The sequence below is a fragment of the Carassius gibelio genome, chromosome A11 (assembly GCF_023724105.1).
Source record: "Carassius gibelio isolate Cgi1373 ecotype wild population from Czech Republic chromosome A11, carGib1.2-hapl.c, whole genome shotgun sequence".
Lineage (NCBI taxonomy): Eukaryota > Metazoa > Chordata > Actinopteri > Cypriniformes > Cyprinidae > Carassius > Carassius gibelio.
In genome coordinates, this window is record NC_068381.1 from 15,105,598 (window position 1) to 15,128,266 (window position 22,669).

Sequence of the window (22,669 nt, forward strand, 5' to 3'; positions counted from 1 at the left end):
TGTAATATATTATTGTCCCTTTTTATTTCCTAATATTTAATATATTTGAATACATTTAATAATATATTGATGATACATATATTATATCATGTATTGCAAAATTTACAAATGATTGCCGCTTTCAATATACTGCAATATATTTTGTTTCATAAGGGTAGTTATGCTGAGTAAGTTTTTGCTTTTCAAGTACTGTCAAAGATGGAGGACAACTTCCAACTTTCAGTGTGACACATTCAACATATTCCTTTGCCAAACACAGTTATGTACTTTATTTTCTCTCAACAATAAATCAAGTCATCTTTATTTCTATAGTAAACTGAATCAAGGACTGAAACTTAAACCTCTCAAATGATAGCCCTCATCAACAGGACTTCACTGTCCTGTTTATATGCTTTTGCTGACAGCACCAGCGGATCACTGCCATCCTTTCAGCAAAATTGCAAAAAAAAAATTGCAAAAAAAAAAAAAAAAACACACATTAATGATGACATGTTGATGAGATATTACTATATCTTACATAAGTACATGTGCATGTTACACCCAATATTTTTTCCTTACACAGTCGCCGTCAATGGCAGAAACTAGTTGGTAGGCTTGTGCAGGCTAAGACAAGCCTAGCATAGTGTCAGTTGTGAGGAGGAAGCTAGCTAGCAAAAGGAACTGCCATATGATTTTGAACCCTATGGATCTACCACATCCTGCTGCTGCTTCTGCTAATTAGATTAGTTGTGCAGACACTAATACAGCACCTTGGGCCAAGAAACTTGAACATGCTGTCTGTACATTTTTGCACGGTCAGGCCAATTTCTCGAGTTAGCGATCAGTTCTGACCCTTAGCCACAGGGCTGGAGGCAGAAACAAGCCATGAAAGCCATCTGGAGAGGGAGTTACATTAACATGGGTGGAGACAGACTCCCTGATCTGTCACTCTTCATTAGACTATGTCTTCAGTGCCCACGACCAGAGGAGGTTAATCAAAGGGATTTGTAAAAACATTTGATTCATGGAAATGGTCATTTCAGAAGAGAAAAAGTTTTTATACAAAAATGTATATAAAAATTCTAAACTAAATCTACAATGAAATTAAGTGTTATTTGCATAAATAGTCTTTATATCATCAGTGGTACATCTGTTTAAAGAAAGAGAAAGCGCTTTACTAGAAATCACTTTTAACTTTGATCACTTTGACAGCATTAATTAGTGCATATATATATATATATATATATATATATATATAATAAATAGTGACAACAAAATAAATCCAAGGGAGTGAGAAGCACTGCAAGTATTGTGAGTATATGAAGGCCTATGTCTGTCATTTTGATTTTGTTATCTGGGAGAGCGACAGCTCCTGGGGCGGAGGCATGTGGCAGAGAACAGAAGCAGAGATGCTGGGAGCTGGATGTCACAGCACAGACCGTGTTGTTCCCAAACACACCAGCCACCCCCAGCACTAATATAGCCTGATGGCTTGAATGCCAGAAAAAGGTTACACTCACAGTTTAAGGCACACCAGCATTGCACTGCAAATGCTTAGCCAGGCATGTGTGCCGGATGAGACGGATGTACAAGTCAGCATGCAGAAAAAGTGTCAGCCACCACAGCGTGAGAGAAAGGCTGAAATATATACTGTACAGAATGAGGAAAGAGGAAAACAGTCACTCTGTGTGTGAAATGTTTAACTCTTACAGTCCTACATTGGGTTTATGAAGTCCAGGATAAGAAAAGTGTATCTAACCAACAACATTGTGGTGAGGAAGTTCAAAGATGCACCATAAAACCATTGAGATGCAGGATGTGTTCAAATTAAGTTAACGAGCAATGAAAATGAGGAAACATATGTATGCAATTTAGAAGGCAAGCTTCCTGAGTGTTTATTTTGAATGAATAGAGAGCTCATTGCTTCCGGGATATACGTGCATGTGTCATCTGAAAGGACATGACGGATAAAACACAGACATCAATGTCATTAAAGATGAAACACAACATTGTTTGACCATATTACTGTGTGATGGAGGAACATAGAAGATAATTTACATCAGAAAACAGTATCATAATGTGTGACAGTAAGATGTGACTGTCAGAGAATTCACATTAAAGTGTTTAAAAGCATTAGGGTCACAGAGAGTGCACACTCCTCTTACAGGTTTTCTGGGAAAGCATGCAAACTCCAGGTCCCCGAGTCAATCCTCATTGAATTGTAGATTTTCACTCAGCTGTCTAATTGGTTAAAATTAGACTGGATCTCTCAAGTTAAAAGCAAGGATATCATAGTTAGTGATATTTGCATATGTACACAAATATCCAAATCTATATTTATATATGTATGCTATGCATGTTATTTTTGATCCATCCATATACAGTATATGTGTTTGATTTTTTTTATGATTTTTTAATTCATATCTCTCTCTCTCTAGTGTTTTTGCATTTGATTAACTTTTTTATCGAAACCACTAGCACAATAAATAAATAAATAAATAAATAAAAATAAACCTGAAAGCACATTGCTTTCAATCAGAATCCATTGGTGTTATACACAAATGTGATGGGCATGTGAACATCACCAAGATGAAATTACAATGTTGGGTATTAACAAATACCTGTAAATAAATATTTCTACAATACATACCCATTAATAATTGATTTTGCCTGTTTAGTGTTTTAGTTGTTGAGAAGCAGGTAGGTTAGGGGTAGGAGTAGGGTTAGCTGTTCTTTGAAAGTATGAACATTGACAGACTTTATATATATATATATATATATATATATATATATATATATATATATATATATATATATATATTTTTTTTTTTTTTTTTTTTACTTTTTCTTTTACACATACAAGGAATTTCATGCATCGTGACCTGACACATGGTTGTCTTGATCTGATGCATAAAGCAAACAACTGAAAGCAGTGAAGTACCCTACACATTAAAAAATGATGTGAGGGATTCTGACCCAGCATCAATATGTAATCAGTTGGGAGTGAGAACACCCTAGTAAAGGCATGGCATTTTGGAAAAATTATAAATGGCTGGCTGACTTCCATTCGTTGACATAGGTAGATTGAATATGATCCTGTTTAGGACAACACACACACACACACACACCCACACATATTGTTAAGCATCTGAAGCATATGTTTTCCATTAGGCGATTATGTGTCTGCCTCTTAAAAACATTTTTCCCCCCATCTGTGGACAGTAGGCAGGTAATGGCTGTTCATTGTTAACATTTTGCTCTTACAGTGAATTAAATAAATGATTGGTGTATCAGTGTGCTTAAATTGCACACATAAGCATGAGTACAGTATGTTCATGTACCTCTGTTTTAGGGAGCTCTGGGTATGTGAACTCCACTGTGGGGACAGCAAGCTGATTGGAGAAAAAGCTCAAATCTCCAGGTGTCTGCAGTGAGCTGATATTTGGACCAGGACAACCACCACCTCTGCAGCTCTTCAAATGTCTCTGAAAGATAGACACACACGGATGATGATTATTTGTGAAAATATACATCAATATACAACAGTTATTCTAGTCAAAGCTATGCTTCTCTCTAGTAAACAGAATAAATTGATTAGACCTTCTACAATGATCTTTACAGATACAGTATTGATACTGTATGTGTATAAATACTTTATTAAAATGTTCTCACTGTGAGAGATATTTTGACAGATTAATATGAAAAGTGTATAATGAAAAGTGTTTTTCTTGTGGCATGTGTTTTTTTATTTATGTATTTATTTTTTATTTTTTTATATGTGATGTGCATGAAATGTGTGTATTAATGCATGTAAATATGGTGTTCATCTCATTTGTAGCTGCACATAATGCACATCACAATAGCCCTGCATAAACTGCTATTGATTTCTCATTGAGTGATGGTTTTGGATTAATCTATTTTGGTTGAAACTGCCTCTCTGCTGTTTAATAACTGATGATATTAAATGATGATTAATAAATGAACATATTACTGTTTCTCAGCATATACATGCACTATGCAAACCTCAAAAAAGTGCAAATGATGACTGGCAGGGCCAAAGTCAATGTAAAATTATACAGTCACTGTTTGAAGCATAATGCAAGAAAAATAAAATAAAATATTGATTGCTGTGTTTACAATCAACTGTGGCCAAAAACAGTCATCAGAGTAATTCATATCAGACAGGCCCTGAAAAACAAACATAGCAAAGCAGGATCTAATATATATATATATATATATATATATATATATATATATATATATATATATATATATATATATATATATATATATATATATATATATATATATATATATATATATATATATATATATTGTGATGGGTGATTAAGGGAATAATATAACAGGGAGCCATGGTTGGATAATTTCATGTTCATAATCACCCCGGAGTGCTAAAAATTGTGAATATGAATGGGAATATACTTCAGAAATAGTTTAGTTTAAGAGTAATTTATACTTTTTAATAGTATTTTAAAAAGTTTAACAGAGGCAAGTTAACTCAGTAATATTAAATATTTTGACTACAACACAAAGTAATTTTAGGTCATAAAAAAAAGAAAAAGAAAAAAAAAAAGTCACATTTTATTTTAAGGTTCAATTCTTGTTATTAACAAACTATTAAAGGAGTACAGTAGTTCACTTCCAGAATGAAAATTCTGTCATCGTTTATGCACCCTCCACTTGTTCCAACCCTGTATGAGTTTCTTTCTTCTGTTAAACATTTTGTTTAATTCTGGAAGTGAATTACTCTATACCTATGACGATTACCTCAATAAAATCCTAATTTGCTACTTATTAGTTACTATGGTAGATGTTATGTTTAGGTATGGGGTACGATTAGAGATGCAGAATATGCGCTTTATAAGTACTAATAAACAGGCAATATGTCAGGTTTGCTAATAAGAGACTAGTTCATATTGAGAATTGGTCCCTTTACTGAAGTGTTACCAACAAAAAATAATGTAGTACCACTAGTATTTTATGCAGCATTGTCATAATTTGTTTAGACATTAGTGTTCATTGTTTATACGCATTCAGGGATTTACTGTAATGTGTTAAATTTCATACTCTCTGATTGACATTATACTCAGATTGAATTATCCTGATGAAGAGCTTCAGTTAAGCATGCCTCATTAAAATGCAAACAACCAAAATATATTCACAATAAACAAAGGAGAAAAAAAGAATCACTGAGGTAAGTAATGCAGCTATTGCACAGGGAATACAGTCTCTTTTTTTTATCAAGTTTGCAATGATACTTTTATCATATAATACAATTATAAAATACATTTAATAATTATAATTAAATTATAAAACTCTCAAATATTGATATTCATAATCTTTAATTAGGTAATTTGTCTGACTAAACAAAGTTGCCTTTTTGCCGTTTTTTTTTTTTTTTTTTTTTTTTTATAAATGATTTGGGCCACAGGAAATAAAGTGCAGGAGGGGGAGGCACATTATAAAATGCATTATCAGCTTGACTCATTAATATTAATTATGTGGCATGATGATTTGCAGAACAGTCATAAATACCCCAGAGACAGTATATATCAAATATTCACCCTTGTGTGTCTACTTTTGCACTGTCCATGGATTACTGTAACATTCAGTGCTTCGATTCTGAAAAATAAAAAATAAAAAAAATAAGAATAATAATAATAAAAAAAAAAAAAAATATATATATATATATATATATATATATATATATATATATATATATATATATATATATATATATATATATATATATATATATATAATAAATTGGACAACTTCATAGGCAGCAAAAGCCATTAAAGTCAAAATTAGCCACAAATTCCTGAGGTAAAATGTAAAAGCAGAAACAGCTTGGGAGCGGCAAGAAAGAGGGAGAATAAGTAATTTCTGCACAGAAATTCTTTTTCCCTGTGAGGAGAATCAATATTTAATTTCTCTGTGTGCAGCGATAACAAAATGGCAAAATCATTGTATATTTGAGCTTGAATAGACCTGTGGGTAGTGAGAGACAGAAAGAGTTGCATTGGCAGAGGAAGCTGCTTGTCCGCTAAGCTGATGTGAAACAAACAGTATTGCCTGATAAAGGCCATTAGCAAATAAGAAGGCGTTTACCATGCCATTGTTTTCCAATGACCGATAACTTCCACGTGTTATCACATACCACCTGCACATAATCAGAGGCAGCCAAAGGAAAGGGGAACAACAGTTGGGAAGAAAGATACGATCAGGGCCGGGTTTCCCAATAACGATTTTTCTTAGCACTTAAGAGCGTTTCCTACTGTATGAGTAATTTTACGATCGTTTGTTATTGTTTCATGTGCGTTTGAAATGCAATCCCACATATCTGCGTTTCAATTGCTACTTAGGAGTCACTAACCGTTTGTCAGGTGCTGAAATTTCACCATATAGAATGGCTCGTAATTGTAGTACACAATCGTTTTTTGGCGTTACACAATGCTATGTTCCAGACAGACAACTTGGTTATAATAACTATAATACTACGGTGGCCGAGAAAGCTCAACACGCTGCAACTTAAGATACACATGCAAATTGACAAAACATCAGCAAATGAAGAAAACATCTTCATCAGTTTGACAACACAAGTGCTGCAAATCATCACAACACATGCATATAGCGAAACGCGCTGCAAATCTTCACAACACATGCATATAACGAAACGCGCTGCAAATAATCACAATAGATGCATATAGCGAAATGCGCTGCAAATCATCACAACACATGCATATAGCGAAACGCGCTGCAAATCTTCACAACACATGCATATAGCGAAACGCGCTGCAAATCTTCACAACACATGCATATAACGAAACGCGCTGCAAATAATCACAATAGATGCATATAGCGAAATGCGCTGCAAATCATCACAACACATGCATATAGCGAAACGCGCTGCAAATCTTCACAACACATGCATTTAGCGAAACGCGCTGCAAATCTTCACAACACATGCATATAACGAAACGCACTGCATATCATCACAACAGATGCATATAGTGCTGCAAATATTTCCCAACACATGCAAATTAAGAATCACTTAATGAAAGCATTGCAAATTTATTTTTATTAACCTTGAAATTATATTTAGCTGAGGATATTAATTAATTAATTCAATTTTTTACAATTAATCATATAATTATTCAGCTTATTCAGGCTAATAATATCCCAAAGATAAAGGAATCACGGTGTTTAAAAAAAAAACACCATAAAAAAAACTCACCTTTCAGTTCACCAACAACTCCACTGACCAGTAGCCACTGCATGATAAGCGAATCCCAGCCGGGTCCGACACTTTTTGAGGTTTTCTCGAAACATTTCCATTGTGGTCAGTGCTATTTGCAGCACGTTTCGTTATATGCATGTGTTGTGAAGGATTTGCAGCGTTTTTCGCTATATGCATGTGTTGTGAGGATTTCCAGCACTTGTGTTGTCAAAATGATGAAGATGTTTTTTTTTTTTTTTTTGCTGGTGTTTTTTCAATTTGCATGTGTTTTCTTAAATTGCAGCACGTTGAGCTATCTCAGCCACCGGATAATACAGTACAATATTATATTATATTATAGTGTATATACTTTAATAATAATATTAAATGTACTTTATATACAGAATATAGAGAGAGTGAGAGCGAGAGTGACATTATTTTCAGGTCCAATACATAGCTAGTTTTCATGCACTTCAGCAAGACATTGACATATTTTTCCCCCAGTCTTTGAAGCATTTCCTACATTACTTATTTTATTCATTTTTTTTCTCAGTCATTTAATTTAGATGTTTATTTCTAATTTTTTCTGCCCCTTTTAATTATTTCATTTATAAATTAATAAAATAAAGAAAGAAAGAAAACGATTTGTAAAATGTACAATAAAGCACAATCAAATCTTATATTATAATCACATGGCACTTGAATCAAGTTAAAGGTGTAATCTGCCGATTGTCATGCAGGTGACTGCATAAATCTGTCTTATTACGATGCACTTAGGGCTTTACTATTACTCCAGAGCACCTGTAGATCTACAATGATTTTCAAGTGCTACTTAAGTTACGATGCTTTTGGGAAAGAGACCGTAATATTAGATTAGTCATACCATCATTTTTACGAACTTCTTAGGCTTACGAAGCTTTTGGGAAACTTAGCCCAGGTCAGTGGCTTAAACAGTGTTTCTTTAACTACAGACATTTATCCTGTGGTTTGAATTAGTTTAATCTGTTGTATGTTTTCAAAAACAATAATTGTACATGAAGCAATAACAGTTAACTATTATTCTTGTTCCTATAAGCTTTAGTTTATGTCAACATCAATGTTGTTAAATTGCCTGATTGTACAAAGCAGCCATTTATTTCCGATTCATAAATGATTTGGCCCACAAACAAACAAATGGTTATATATAACTATTTCGGTAGTTAGACATTGATTTATAAGTATCAAATTTAACACAAATTTGGTCAGTTAAGTTGTTTTGCTACTAATAAAGTTTTATTAAAAGGTAGTGTATTTGGCTACCAAGGAAATGTATCAGTCAATCAAGAGAATGGAATATGGTAAAGGAATCTGAAGTAAAAAGCAGAACAAATTAAGTTAAATTAATGTTTTGTGTAACGGTATGAGCTATGAGTTTAGCTTTCCAGGTGGTGATGGTCTAACTAATAATAATAATCATAATAATAATCATAATAATAATAAATACTTTTCTAAGAGGGGGAAATTACTGTTGATGTATGTACATTGCTGGTCATTATTAGTTGATAAATTAAATGCAAGTGCAAGTTTAAAAAAAAAAAAAGAGAATTGTATGAAATATACAGGGGCGAAAGCTGTCCATAGTTATATATATATATATATATATATATATATATATATATATATATATATATATATAAACACCCATAATGGCCAGATGCATTCCTGATTGCCTCCCACTGTTCACTGTACACTGTTATTTTAGTTAGAGGCTATGTGTGGGAATGATTGGAAAAAAAAAAAAATCACTGTATACGGTAAGAGGTACCTGACATAATTCAGCAATTCACAGCTGCAAAATGACCATTTGTATTCAACAAAATATGCCATCAAACTAAAATTTCCCACAGTACAAAGATAACATGACAGTGATAATGTGGTGGAGAGAGAAGGGCCAGAAAATCTGTGAACAAAAACGTTATCTCGTTCTGAATGCTCTGGAGACTGAGAATGACCTTGCATTGTGGAGATAATTTATTCTCAGAGAAGGTGACCTTTGGAAATTACATTCGCAGAGAAGTGGAATTGGAACCGCTGATACATTTATAAAAAGAAAAGACAAAATGGATGAATAAGAAAAAAAAAAAAAAAAAAAAAAACAAGATGGGTGTCACAGTGCATACATGAAAGTTCTACTGTTGCCGTACAGATGGTGGCACACTGGAGCCTTTTAAAATGAGAGGACAAATAAACCAGGATGAGCTTCTTTTTGCCTAAAACTTTCATTTAAATTGAAACATCAACACTGGAATCATTTGAAAGTGTTTTCAGTGGTATTTAAATAACAAAAAGACATTTTTACATTTGATCCTGATACTACAGCAACTACAGTTTTACAGCCACTAGTCATTAATTTCAAATGACAGAAACTGACATCACTGCTTTCTATATGAAACCTAGTAATTAACAGCTTTTAACGTTTGCTCTGTTTTCATGCCCATTATTCATCCTTCAAAGTGATCCTTTTTTAATCACAGAAACATCCTTTTGTCTAGTACTAAAAGGCCTGAAACTCTTTCCGGTTCCTGTCTGCGTGCTTCTGAATGGTTTGTGATTGTAGCTTTGCTTTTCTGTTGAATCTTACAATCACTCTCTGTTGTCTAAAGTGATCAAATATAAACTTAATTCCAACCATACATCTGAAGTTATCTATAAAAAATAATTTAACCATTTACATTTTAAATCGCCATTGCAGCATGCATACAGCACGCATACAGCATGTTAGCATTCATTAACCAGTTAGCTTGTCATTTACTTTTTCATTCGTGTTTCTATTCACTTCGATTACCTTATTTCTTAATTTTTTTCTCTCTTGCCCTGTTTCTTTTCTCTCTCGCACTGTTTTTTTTTTTCAAATTCATCATACAACAGTGAAAGTCAGAATCATTGATCAATCATGGTGAGTAATGGCTTCTTCTCCTGCTATTGTTGTTTGCACTGCTTGCAACATGTACAGTTTAGCTCTATCTGTCAGCAATGAGGGATGTGATCAATGCAGGGAAATAGGCTGACAAAGAAGGTTTCAGAATTAGAGACACGCATCCAAACTTTAAGTGAGGACAATAAGAATTTGAGGGCTGAAGATACTGCTTTGGGTGCTACTAGCTCAGGGAGTCTTGTATATTGTTTGGTTTCAGTTACAGAGCCTCTGCAGCTCCAATTGAAACATTAAACAGGTTCTCCTCACTCAGTGACACACCCAATGAGAAACCTGATCAAAGTGCTCTAGTTATTGGTGATTCTTTTGTACGGGATGTGAAAATAGAGAAACCAGCTACCATAGTCAAATGTTTACCGGGACCAGAGTGCCTGACATCTTGGCAAATTCAAAAGAGCTGGCTAATGCTAAATGGAAATTCAGTAAGTTTGTTATTCAAGCCTGAGCTAATGATGTTCGACTTTGCCAGTCGGTGAACACCAAAAATATATTTTCATAGCTTCATTCTCTGGTTTTCCTGATGGTATCATCCATCAAATCTCATTTGCCCTTTCCCTTGTATGAGTGAATTTATGTATGTATGTTTATTTGTTTGTTTGTTAGACAAGTTTGTGTTAGTGTTTTTTTTATATAAAACTCTTGTGCACAAATTACATGATTTTCTGAATCTGCCTTACAAATCAATGTACATTTACGATTCCTATTTTGCTACATGCTCTACTGAATTAATACTTTATGAAAGTATTTTTTGTGGCCATGGCAATATCCTTTCTTAGAGTTATATGAAATTATGCTAAATGTTCACTGGACGAACAGATTAGTTGAAGGCAATTTAATTCTCCTACAGATACTACTGGTAGCTCATATAAATAATTGTAAGTAATCATAATTAATTGTTATTATGTATATACATTTCCCTTTTCAGCTTCATTTACTACACTATGCTATAACACCCGATGTACACTTGCTACATCTATGCTAATATATGTCTGTTTATCTCTTATTCCGAGGTCACTGTACCCACCAGTTCCAGTCTGTATCCAGATCAGATGGTCACTGCAGTACTGGATCCAGTACGTATCAAGCCCAAATGGTGGAACAGCCATGAATGTCAGCAGAGACCAGGACAACTAGATGAGCCCCAGAGACAGATCCCCAGTGAAGACTTTGTCTCCTAGACATCAACGGGACAAGACCACAGGAACCAGATGAGTCCTCTGCACAATGTGACTTTGCTAGAGCCTGGAATTGAACTGCTGGTTCATCTGGACAGAGGAGAACTTGCCCACTGACTGAGCCTGGTTTCTCCCAAGGTTTTTTTTCTCTATTCTGTCACAGATGGAATTTTGGTTCCTTGCCACTGTCGCCTCTGGGTTGCTTAGTTGGGGACACTTAATATCCAGCAATATCGTTGACTTGATTGCCCAGATACTATTTAAACTGAACAGAGCTGGACAATGACATCAATGAATTCAGTGATGAACTGCCTTTAACTGAAAATGGCGAAACTTTGAGCTTAAGCTGCCAGCAGAGCAGGTTAGATTCCTGATGAAAAACAAGTTCCCGCTTAAACAAGTGTAGTGCGAGTAGAGAGAGAGACCGCTAATTTGTTGCCTGTTGGCCAGCGAGAGGCTATTGATTGGGAACTAATTGATTGCCAGCTGAAGTGATAAACCATGTGCTTGTGCAGACAGCATCACTTATACAGGAAGGGAGTGCCTGAAATCACATCGTGGCTTCCAGTGTGGGAGCAGAGCCCAGCCGTTCTGCACATACTATGGTGATGAATGATCTCCAACATCTGTGATCAAGCCCTGTGCCGCACTCTTTATTCAATCGATGAGATCTCTGTGTGGTTAAGCACAAATCTAAGATGGTTAATGCTGGGAAATGATTTAATCTTGTGAAAGGCACTGCAGTGTTTCGAACGCAATGCATTTGGCTGGAAAATGGTCCACAAATTGCTACAAAACTTATTATAGAAGTAAAACATGTCATTTTTTGCCAAGTCATGATTACACTGAATGCAAGCAATCAAATCTCAGTGAATGCATGACTGATGTAACACAGCGTAAGCGGCATTTACTACAGAAGTAGTTCTATTTCATTTCATCCTGCAAGGAAAACCCCTCAATTTAATGACTACATTTTAGTGTTTAGTGCTTGTAACGTATAATAAAAAACAAACAGAACAGGAGCTCTTTTTATTACTGTTAAATTGGCATTGGGTTGTGTTTAAGGGAAGTTAGAAATAAACTGAAATTCTTGCTTGAAAGAAATGTTATGTTTCTGCCAATAGCAACCAAAAGCAAACAAATTACATCTGTGCTCCCAAACTCTGCTTCACAAACTATTAAAAAGGTGCTGAAACACAAAATACATAATGCATAATACAAAACAAAATGTTCCGACTTCAACTAACTGTATTTGTGAGCAATATCTATCTAGTCTAGTTAGTTAGGTTATTATTTTTATTCTTCTTCTTTGTCTAACATCTGTAGCCCAGACATTTTTTTTATATGCTTGGCTGCCATCTCAAATGGGACTTACCCCCCCCCCCCCCCCCCAAAAGAAAAAAAAATACAAAAAACAAATATATATATATATATATAGAGTGCAACCAAGCATATAAAAAAGTCTGGGCTACAGATGTTAGACAGTCTATGAATGAAAACAAGCACATAAAAGGTAACACTTTAAGGGTTGGTTAAAGGGTCAACAGTATACATGAGTAGTTTCCACGTAAGATTGGGTACTGCAAAAACATGAGCAAAGCTATATTAACTAATAATCTGTTAAGCATTAATATAAGGTTTGGTAATGATTTATAAATGAAAGTTATTATAAAGTGTTACACATAGAAGCATACTACCATTCAAAGGATTGAGGACGGATGGACTGATTAACAGAAAGATATATTCATATACAATGGATATATACTGTACATAGATAGATTGATTGACTGATCAATTGATATATTGATACATAGATTTATCTAAAATAATAAAAATTATTAAATTAAATGTAAATAAATATACAAAAAATTGATTGGTTGATTTAAAAATAAATTAATAAATAATTAATGAGTAATAAATACTAGGGGTGTAACGGTACGTGTATTCATACTGGACCGTTTCGGTACAGGGCTTTCGGTACGGTGCACATGTGTACCGAATGACCGAATGCAATATTTTGTATGCGGAACATTTTCGTGTTTCCAAACGAACATATTAAGTGGCGGAAGTCTCCGCATCCAGCGCAAATCCCACCCTGCAGCTGATTCTAAGGCCGGTAACACACTGGCTGCGTGGCGTGAGCGTGGCGTTTCTGCTGCGTGTCAGTTGCATGACAGCTGCTTCGCATTTTCTGTGTTTTTACACACCAGAATCGTACCTGACACGGCGCTGGGGCGCTGCTGCCACTGTAGTTGACATAGAGCAGTCCCTCCAGAAAAACGCGATTATGCGATCGCCTGATTTAATGCATAATCAAACAAAGGCCGCATATTTATGCGAGGGTCGCATTTTTTCAAATACGCCGCTCTTTTGCCGCATAAATTGCCATTCTCAGGAAGCAAAATATGCGTGGCTAGCATGATTTCATAATCCCTGTATATTCGTTGCAAAAAAACTCTATATATATACATATATATTAGCAGAAAGTTGAAAAATGTTGCGTTTTGCAATACTTCACACAAGTAAAGCGCCATTTTCCCCCATTGCCATGGGAACCTTATGAAGTGACGTAATTACGTGATGTGAACATCATCCGCAAACCCCGCGGTGAAACCAGGGTGAAACTTGAAATGCGCAAATCATTCTTATCCCCTTTCTAGGCACCTCCTTTTTTGGCATGGAGACAGAAATGACATACCCAAAATAAAAAGGTTTCTGCTCATGGTTCTTTCTGACTAGATACATATTCAACATATGTTCACAAAGCTGACACTTTAAAGTTTACTGTTCAGGAATCAGAATCACTCAGACTGTTATGATAATAGAGATATATAAGCTCAAACATAAAAACAAAAATAAATATATTAAAAACATATTTTTTAAATGTATTTAAAAAATGTGTTGATGTAAGATATGAGTTTAGAAATAGAGTGTAGCTAAAGCCACAAGTCTTTCAAAACTTCATTAGAAATTTCATAATCTAATCTGTAAAACTGTGAATTTTATGAAATATTTTCTAAGGCCATGTCATGTGTGTTTTTTAGAGAAGGCAAATCAGATTGATTTATGGCCCTTGTCATCTCTGTAAGATCTCACATGTAAACACTGATGTGTGTTTTATATGTGTGTTTGGCTGTGAAAACTGCCCGTTTCATGATTGTATTGTTCTCACCAAACGAGTCTTTCACACCTCCGCCAGGTACGACACATTATCCGCATTATTCTTTTATCATTATTCTTTTGTTTTTATTCCACCTTTATTAGCATTGATTGTGGTTTTTCAGGCTTTACAAAGCAACAAAGCAGCGATCTCACTTCAGTCTCTCTTTGCATTTAGCCCTTATTTATCAAAAGTCTTAATATAAAAATACAACAAAACATTTTCTTACGACATTGACGTGAATTATTGAGACAAAAATGCATTATGAAGAAGAAAAGCACCTGCTATTAGTAGCATTGGTGCTAATGTTAGCATCAAGCTACATCAGACAATTTATGAAATTATTAGTACACTTTTATAAAAAACTCACTTTAAACCCCGATCGAGTGTTTATAATAACTTCCTTTAGCGATCAGGGGTAGAATTTGGTCGTTTACTATTGTAAAAATATGCTATTTGTAGCCTTTTTCATCGCTGCACAAGTTAGCATTTCACATGTACATTTTTTTGTATATTTTATAAAATGCCCCAGATCTCAAGAAAATCTCATACCAAGCTTTTCTATCGTAATCGCGGGTTTATTATTCGGATATTTCGTGTATACAGAGGTGTTTCAGTGTTGTTGTGAGCAGATATGAACCAGGAACTGTTCACGAACCATGTGACACGATCTGACGCTGTCTGGTTTTGGGACTGTCAGATTGACAACCCAAACGTCCAATCAGAGTCTTTCTGGGTCACAGCTCGAGTACACGGAAGCAAACAAACAGAGACGGCTCTGGCAGAGGCTATTTATCATCAGATTGCGTAAATCAGTGAAAAATGAATAGAAATGACGATTCTGTCTGAAGAAATATGAAGTAAACATCAGTAAATATATCCATATATCTCCGCAGATATGCATCTTTGGTCTATAAATCCTTATTGACGCTGTTCAGTGAGTCTATGTGAACAAATAAACCGCTCTTGACGTGACTGAATATGAGTGATTGGTGAATTTCTATTCAAAATGGGGCATAATACGGATTTATTATTTTGCACTCCTGACATAAATCACTAAATATCTGTCACTGCAACAATGTTTTATCAAAATATTGGTCAAATATCGAAGCTAGAGTCTTTAAACTTTCAATTGATGCACAGTTTGTCCAGATCAAGTAAGAGAGTGATATTTAATGTGCTGTGAAAGTGAAACAATAATAAACTGGGGCCGTCAGCGATGTTTGCACGTAAAGGGGTTATTTGCCAACAAAAATAAGCGCAAAAGAACGCGCAAAGCAGTTTCCCGATTTTTTACATGACAGTGGAGCCAAATTATATCAGAGAACTTGCGAAAACTGTGTTTTGATGAAATAGAGAAAAAAAGGTGTTTCCTCCAACATCCCCTTCTCACTAGGCTACTAACACTGTTGTAGTTTCATTCAGAAGTTGATGCAACTTTACAGTTGTAAGATTGCACTTTTTTGTTACAGAACAGTAACAAAAACTTACAGTTGTAATTATATTAGTAGTATGTAAAATAATTTACGTTGCAGTAAGAGATTGCAACATAAATATTCTGTGATTTAGTATGCTTGCTTATCATAGGAAGTAATAAGAAATTACTCTTTACATTAAGGTAGTAGCCTAGTGAGAAAAAGTCCATGCAATTTCATCGCATAAAATTGCAAAAATATCCCGCATATTCAATTCATTTTTTAAGAAAACGTGCTGCAAAATCAAGGATTTTTGCCCGCAACAATCACAAAAAAATCCAATTTTTTCTGGAGGGACTGATAGAGGGAGGCCGCCGAGGCGCCGACAGACTAGGATCTTGTCTTCACCAACAATATCTATACTTCATGTTGAGCATAAATATAAAGCCTACTGATAAAGGACACCGTCAACAGTATTGACGGCAAAATAGACTGTTTGACAGGTGCAATATGCCAGTTTGTCACTGGCCGAAGGTTTTCAAAATGCATCACGCGAGTGTGAACATCACTACAACTAGGACAAAACTGTTGTAATTCAAACATAGCTCCCGTCGGCATTTAAACAGACCTTTGCTCTTAATTCCGATCGGTCCAACACTATAACGAAATCTGAGCAGGTCTAAAAACTGAAACTGTTGATGCTGCAACTTTACACTTTGGAAAAGTTATATATATATATATATATATATATATATATATATATGTATATATATATATATATATATATGTATATATATATATATATATATATATATATATATATATGTATATATATATATATATATATTTATTTATTAGGGGTGTAACGATTAACGGTGTAACTTTCGGTTCGGTACGCGGTACGCAATATGTATACCGAACGGTTCGTTGGACTAATTAATTATATTTGAAAAAAAAAAAAAGAGAAACATGATATGCGTTCAACAAGGTAGCCCAATAATCCAAACGACGTAACAGGCAACGCCCCTGACACCACGAAGAAGAAAAAAACACCAACTTATAGTTATATGTTTATGTTAGGCTACTCAGTCAGGCGCTCGCTCACTCAATACGCGCTGAAGGCTCGTTGCAAAATGGCCAATGCGTTTAACAGACCAGAAATAGAAGATCCTCCAATAACCAACAGGTCTGGTGTTTGGGTGCACTTTGGATTCCCTTTAAGCTATAATGGTGATGGCAAGAGAGTGGTGGATAAAAAAACAACGGTATGTCGCATCTGCTACATGACAATAGGGTACACCAGCGGGAATACAACAAAAAAAATAAAAAAATAAAAAAATAAAACACCAGCGGGAATACTTGAAAAATGTCAACTCATTTACGCCGACATCACCTTATTGTGTCAGTATCTGGGAAAAGACGAGAAACATACACCCAACAAACTATCCCCGCAGCATTTAGACACCAGTACACCATTATAGCTTACAGGGAATCCAAAGTGCACACAAACACCAGACCTGTTGGTTATTGGAGGATCTTCTATTTCTGGTCTGTTAAATGCATTAGACATTTTGCAACAAGCCTTCAGCGCGTGCTGAGTGAGTGAGCGCCTTAGGGGCCGTTCACATATCGTGCCTAAAAACGCGTGGAAAATGCTAGTCGCGCCGCTTTCTCCTCCTTTCCAAAGCGCTCGGGCAGAAGCGCTCATGAGGCGTCTGTCTTTGCTAAGCAACAATGACGTGCTCTCTCCATGAGACGCGGAAATTTCAGCAAAAGATAAATGGATTTGCAGCTCTAAAAATCGCTTGCAGTTTTCAACGTTGTAACGGGAAAGAATCGCTTGCAGAGTTTTCAACGTTGTTACGGGAAAGGATGAAGCTGATTGTTAGTTCTTTTCACATGACCCGCGGTGCGCTTGCGGCATTCTGAAAAGTTGAGATGTTTTTACATTTTGCTGTATCTAAAACGTACCGAACCGAACCGTGACATCAGTGTATCGTATCGAACCGAACCGTGAATTTTGTGAACCGTTACACCCCTAATATATATATATATATATATATATATATATATATATATATATATATATATATATATATATATATATATATATATATATATATATATATATATTTATTTATTTTTCTATTTTTTTTTATTTGAGCAGGCCTACAAGTTGGGATTGGTAATGCTGCACTGTAATCATAGTTATTTATTTATATTTTTTATTATATTTTATTATATGATATTGGTTTGATACTGAGAGTATTTTATTTAGTGGAGAACTTTGCAACAGTATTTTATTTCTGATTCTTTTTTTTTTATTTCATATATATTTTATTTAGTATTTAAAAAAAGTGTAAACAAATTGTTAAAAAAAAAAAAAAGTTTATAGTAATAAACAACCTGAAGTTTATTGTTTGCATTTCTTTCCCTTACTGTACTGAAAATGAACCAAACCGTGACTTTAAAACTGAGGTACTTACCAAACCCTGATTATTGCACACCGTTACACCCGTAATAAATACACTAAATTGATAGAAAAAGTCACAAACACACACACACACAAACACACACTCAAATGAATGTTTCTCCTTTAAATCCTCATTGTTTATTTTTTATCTTTAATTGTAATTTCCATTGCATGTTGGCCACAAATTATTGGCACCTCTAGAAATTATTTTGAGTAAAATATCTCTGAAGTATATTAGCATATATATATATATATGATTATAAATATGAGGAACACAAAGGTCAAATACCCCTTAATCATCCATCAGAAGGAGTAGAACAAAATAATATGGTTTTGATGTCCAGAATAAGATTGTTGCGCTTCACAGAACAGAAAGTGGCATTAAGAGAAGAGATAAAGCATTGAAAATCCTCATTTCCACCATCAGGGCAATAATTAAGGGGTTCCAATCAAAATGTCTGTATCGTCCTAATGCACAGTGAGGAGGAGAGTTTGAGTGGCCAATGACTCTCCAAGGATCACAGATTGTGAATTGCAGAGAATAGTTGAGATTTGGGGTAAAATCAACACAAAAATGGGTCACTGAGCATAAAATTAAGGTTCTACCATTGCAGTCCCAGTCCTATGAAAATAAGTGCGGTGAATTGAAGAGAAGAAGCACCAACATGGAATCTAAGAATGGAGAATGGCTGTGAACCTTAAGAATCTAGAGAGATTCTGCATGAAGGAATGGTCTCTGATCTCTAATCGGGTGTTCTCCAAAATCATCAGTATCATCATATATGAGAAAACTCAGAGCAGTTATCTTGGGAAAAGGATGTTGCAATAATTGGGTGCCAATAATTGTGTCTAACATTAACTAGAGAAAACATTTATTTCACAATGAGATTTTCCCCCACCTCAATAGTTTTACATCAATGAAAGTTTAGTTTTTTCAATGAAGGATCAAAATGATAAACATTATTACCAATCACAAATTAGATTTTTTTTTTTTTTATGTTTTTGAATCAAGTCTCCTTTGTTCATCAATGCTAAATGTATTTGATTAAATGTTCAATAAAAACATAAACTTTGACAAAAACCTTATTAAATTTTAAAATAACTGTTTTTTAATTGAATATATTTTCAAATGTAGTTTATTATTGTGATGGCACAGCTACATTTTCAGGAGAAATTACTCCAGTCTTCAGTGTCACGTGTTCCTTCTGAAGTCATTCTAATATATATTTTATATTATACACTTCACAGTGAGACACAAACAATTTTAAAAAATGTAGAAATCTGACATTGTGTCCATTATTATTCACAAAGATGTGATCTATCTTCCTTTCATTGAATAGCAAATAAAGAAAGAAACAATCATGGGTAAAAGAAAGTCCCGTTTGTGTTGAATAGAGCTGGGTGACAATGAACTCACTGTTACAGAAATCAAAGATTGTATGCATAAGACACCTTCTTCCAAAGCTTACCAAATGCTTTCACTAATGGCTTGCAATTAGTGTGTCACGGCAAGCACACAAAACATGCATTATCTTGATGAAATCCCAGCAAAAGGGTGTAATTTAGAGAATGGCGGATAATGTTAATCATGCTGGGGACCCGACCAGGCTTTTATGAAGTGTTGAGTGACAGAACTGCGGTGCCACAGAATGAAGAGTTACAGCCCAACGGACTTCTGGGGGCAGCTGCTCATTCGGTCCTGCCACATGATTTCAATAGAGAAGTCTGCCCCAGTGGCCTTGCCTTCTGTTCGTATCTGCATGTGTTTACGTGTGTGCGGCTATACTGGCAGATTAATTCAAATGTGATTGGTGGCTCTCGGAGCACAAGGAGAAATTCAGCTAACAGTGGCAAAAGCATGCCCGGCTGCATTATCACATGGAGAGTTTATCAGATGTGGGTGAGTCTGAAACACAAAACTTGGTTCTGTCAGTTGTTTTTTACAGTATTGATCAAGACTCTGCTAAGGTCAGTAATCTATCATTCACAGGGTTGCCAAAATGTCAGACTGGCGTGTTTCTCGTATTTTGTTGTAGTCAATCATTGAGATGTTTTGACCAGTCAGCCTGGTCTCATTATTTATAGGCAGATATCAGTACATAACGTTCACAAGCACACATGCTTTGATTGATAATGAAACGTATAATTTGGACAAATTACAATGGATAAGACATAAATTTACTACATATTGACAGGTAAACAACATTAAATATTTTAAATTTTTTATATCATTAAGAAACTTGTATTAATGCACTTTTTTAAAATCATTTTATCGATAAATGATATAAATTTTTAGACATCAATTTTTAGATATTTAAATTTAATTGTGAATATAAAAAGATATAAATACATAATAGACCTATAATATGCCACGGGGAAATTACCATTTTAGTAACAATATAGCATTACCTAGTCTGATTTCTCACTCAAACATGGTTAAACACACCCAAAGAAAAGCATGCAACCTTTGACCAAAAAAACCATAACGACTTATGCTACTGCTGCTGCTTTGGTGGTACGCAGGGATGGAGACCAGAGGCCATGAATGTATGTCAAATGAGGAGAGGCTTCACTATACTGAATAAACAGCTTTTAAGAGGAAATAGTTTATCATTTAATGAATCGACAACCTTTTTATTCTTCTACATGTTTTACACTAAACAGTACTTTTGCTGGGCAAAAGTTTTGAACATGTGAATGTGACTTTCATTTGAGCTCTACAAACTCCTGTGCTGTCTGAATAAATTACTGTATGAAAGAGCCTACTGGTTTTTACTTCCTTTGCAAGAGATATTGATTTTTAGAAAGGATTACCCAAAGCTTAACAGGTTTTAAAACATAAAAAAAAGAGTAAAAATAAGAGTAAGTAATAAGAGTAAAATATCGGAGTCAGTTGGTTATGAGAGCAGTTAAGGCAAGTTTGGCTGTTCAGGATGAGATAAGATTGAATAAAACTACCGTGATCACTATCAGCGTAAACCCTGCAATACATTTTCAGAATAAATTGGAAAGCATCAATATTAAAAAAACACATTGTAAACAAGTAAAATAATTTAAATGTCTGGGTGGTGAATAGGAGTTCAGACAGAAATAGGGTCCTAACAGATGATTAAAAAAAAAACATCACAATAATTCACAAGTAATCCACACAACTCCAGTCCATCAAATAGTATCTTGAGAAGTGAAAAGCAATATTTTTAATAAATGTATCAAAGGCTACTGCATCCTCCAGTGGAAAAATCCATCCACTGTTTCCTTCCCAAATCAAAATACACTGACCAATTTTTAACAACTTTTTTAATTTGTAAACTGTACTTGGTCTGTGCATATTTCTCTCCTGATTCAGACACGACAACAATTCATTGGAGAAAGCAATATTAAAGGAATACTCCAACCCAATATAAAATTTTGTCAATCACTTACTCACATGTCGTTTTTCTGCTAAGCAGAATTTTTTTTTATTTTTTCTAGTTATTTTAAATTAAAATTATAAGGGTTATGTCAGAGCAGTAATGTAATCACAGCAAAAAAAAAAAAAAAAAATGTTCTAGTATGTTTTAGTTTTAACTTTGAACAAAAACTTATCTGCTTTTATTTTTGTAGCTATTTTGATAGTCAGCTCCAATGCCATTCACATTACGCACAAATTCAAATTCACAAAAGTGTTTGATCTGGACACGTCGCGCTTTTTTAAACTCAATAAAGCAGTGAATGATCTTTCCAGAAATGACTCTGATCAACAGAACAAGTTTATATTTAGGACACATTGCAATCACGCTAAAATAGATGACAACTCACACACCTGTATTAGGAGCTGTACTTCTTTGCGAGCCTATTTTGCTGTTTTCATTGCACAGGATCTGCTTTGAAACTGCAACATTTATTGGTTTAATTGCAAATGAGTGAAAAATCAACTATATCCAATGAACAATGAGGCTAGAATTTTCTCTTCGTCTTGACTGGTGGACAAGCACGTAGTGGATCCTACGGTTATGGAGGCCCCTACTCAAAGCCCGAGACCCTAGGCAATCTGTACTACCTATAACTAGCACTGGACCTGTTTGAGATGGTCAAATAAACACACTTCCTTCCAAATCAAATTACATCATTCCTCTTCACATCAAAACTGATTGATTTTCCCACACAAAACATTATACCTCATTGTTTGCTTTTCTCCCTGTGTAATTTCAGTTTAAAATTGACAGGCACGCACATGCTACTCCAACAATAACCAATTAAACAATAACAATCTC

General features: G+C 34.6%; 1 protein-coding gene across 1 annotated transcript in view; it reads right to left on the reverse strand.

The window, feature by feature from the left end:
- Nucleotides 1-22,669, reverse strand: part of LOC128022442 (inactive N-acetylated-alpha-linked acidic dipeptidase-like protein 2) — a 174,122-nt gene that overhangs the window by 43,769 nt on the left and 107,684 nt on the right. Inside the window, exon 10 of the mRNA XM_052610035.1 lies at nt 3,321-3,464. Within this exon, the coding sequence (XP_052465995.1) occupies nt 3,321-3,464 (144 nt within the window). The remainder of the gene's footprint in view (nt 1-3,320; nt 3,465-22,669) is intronic.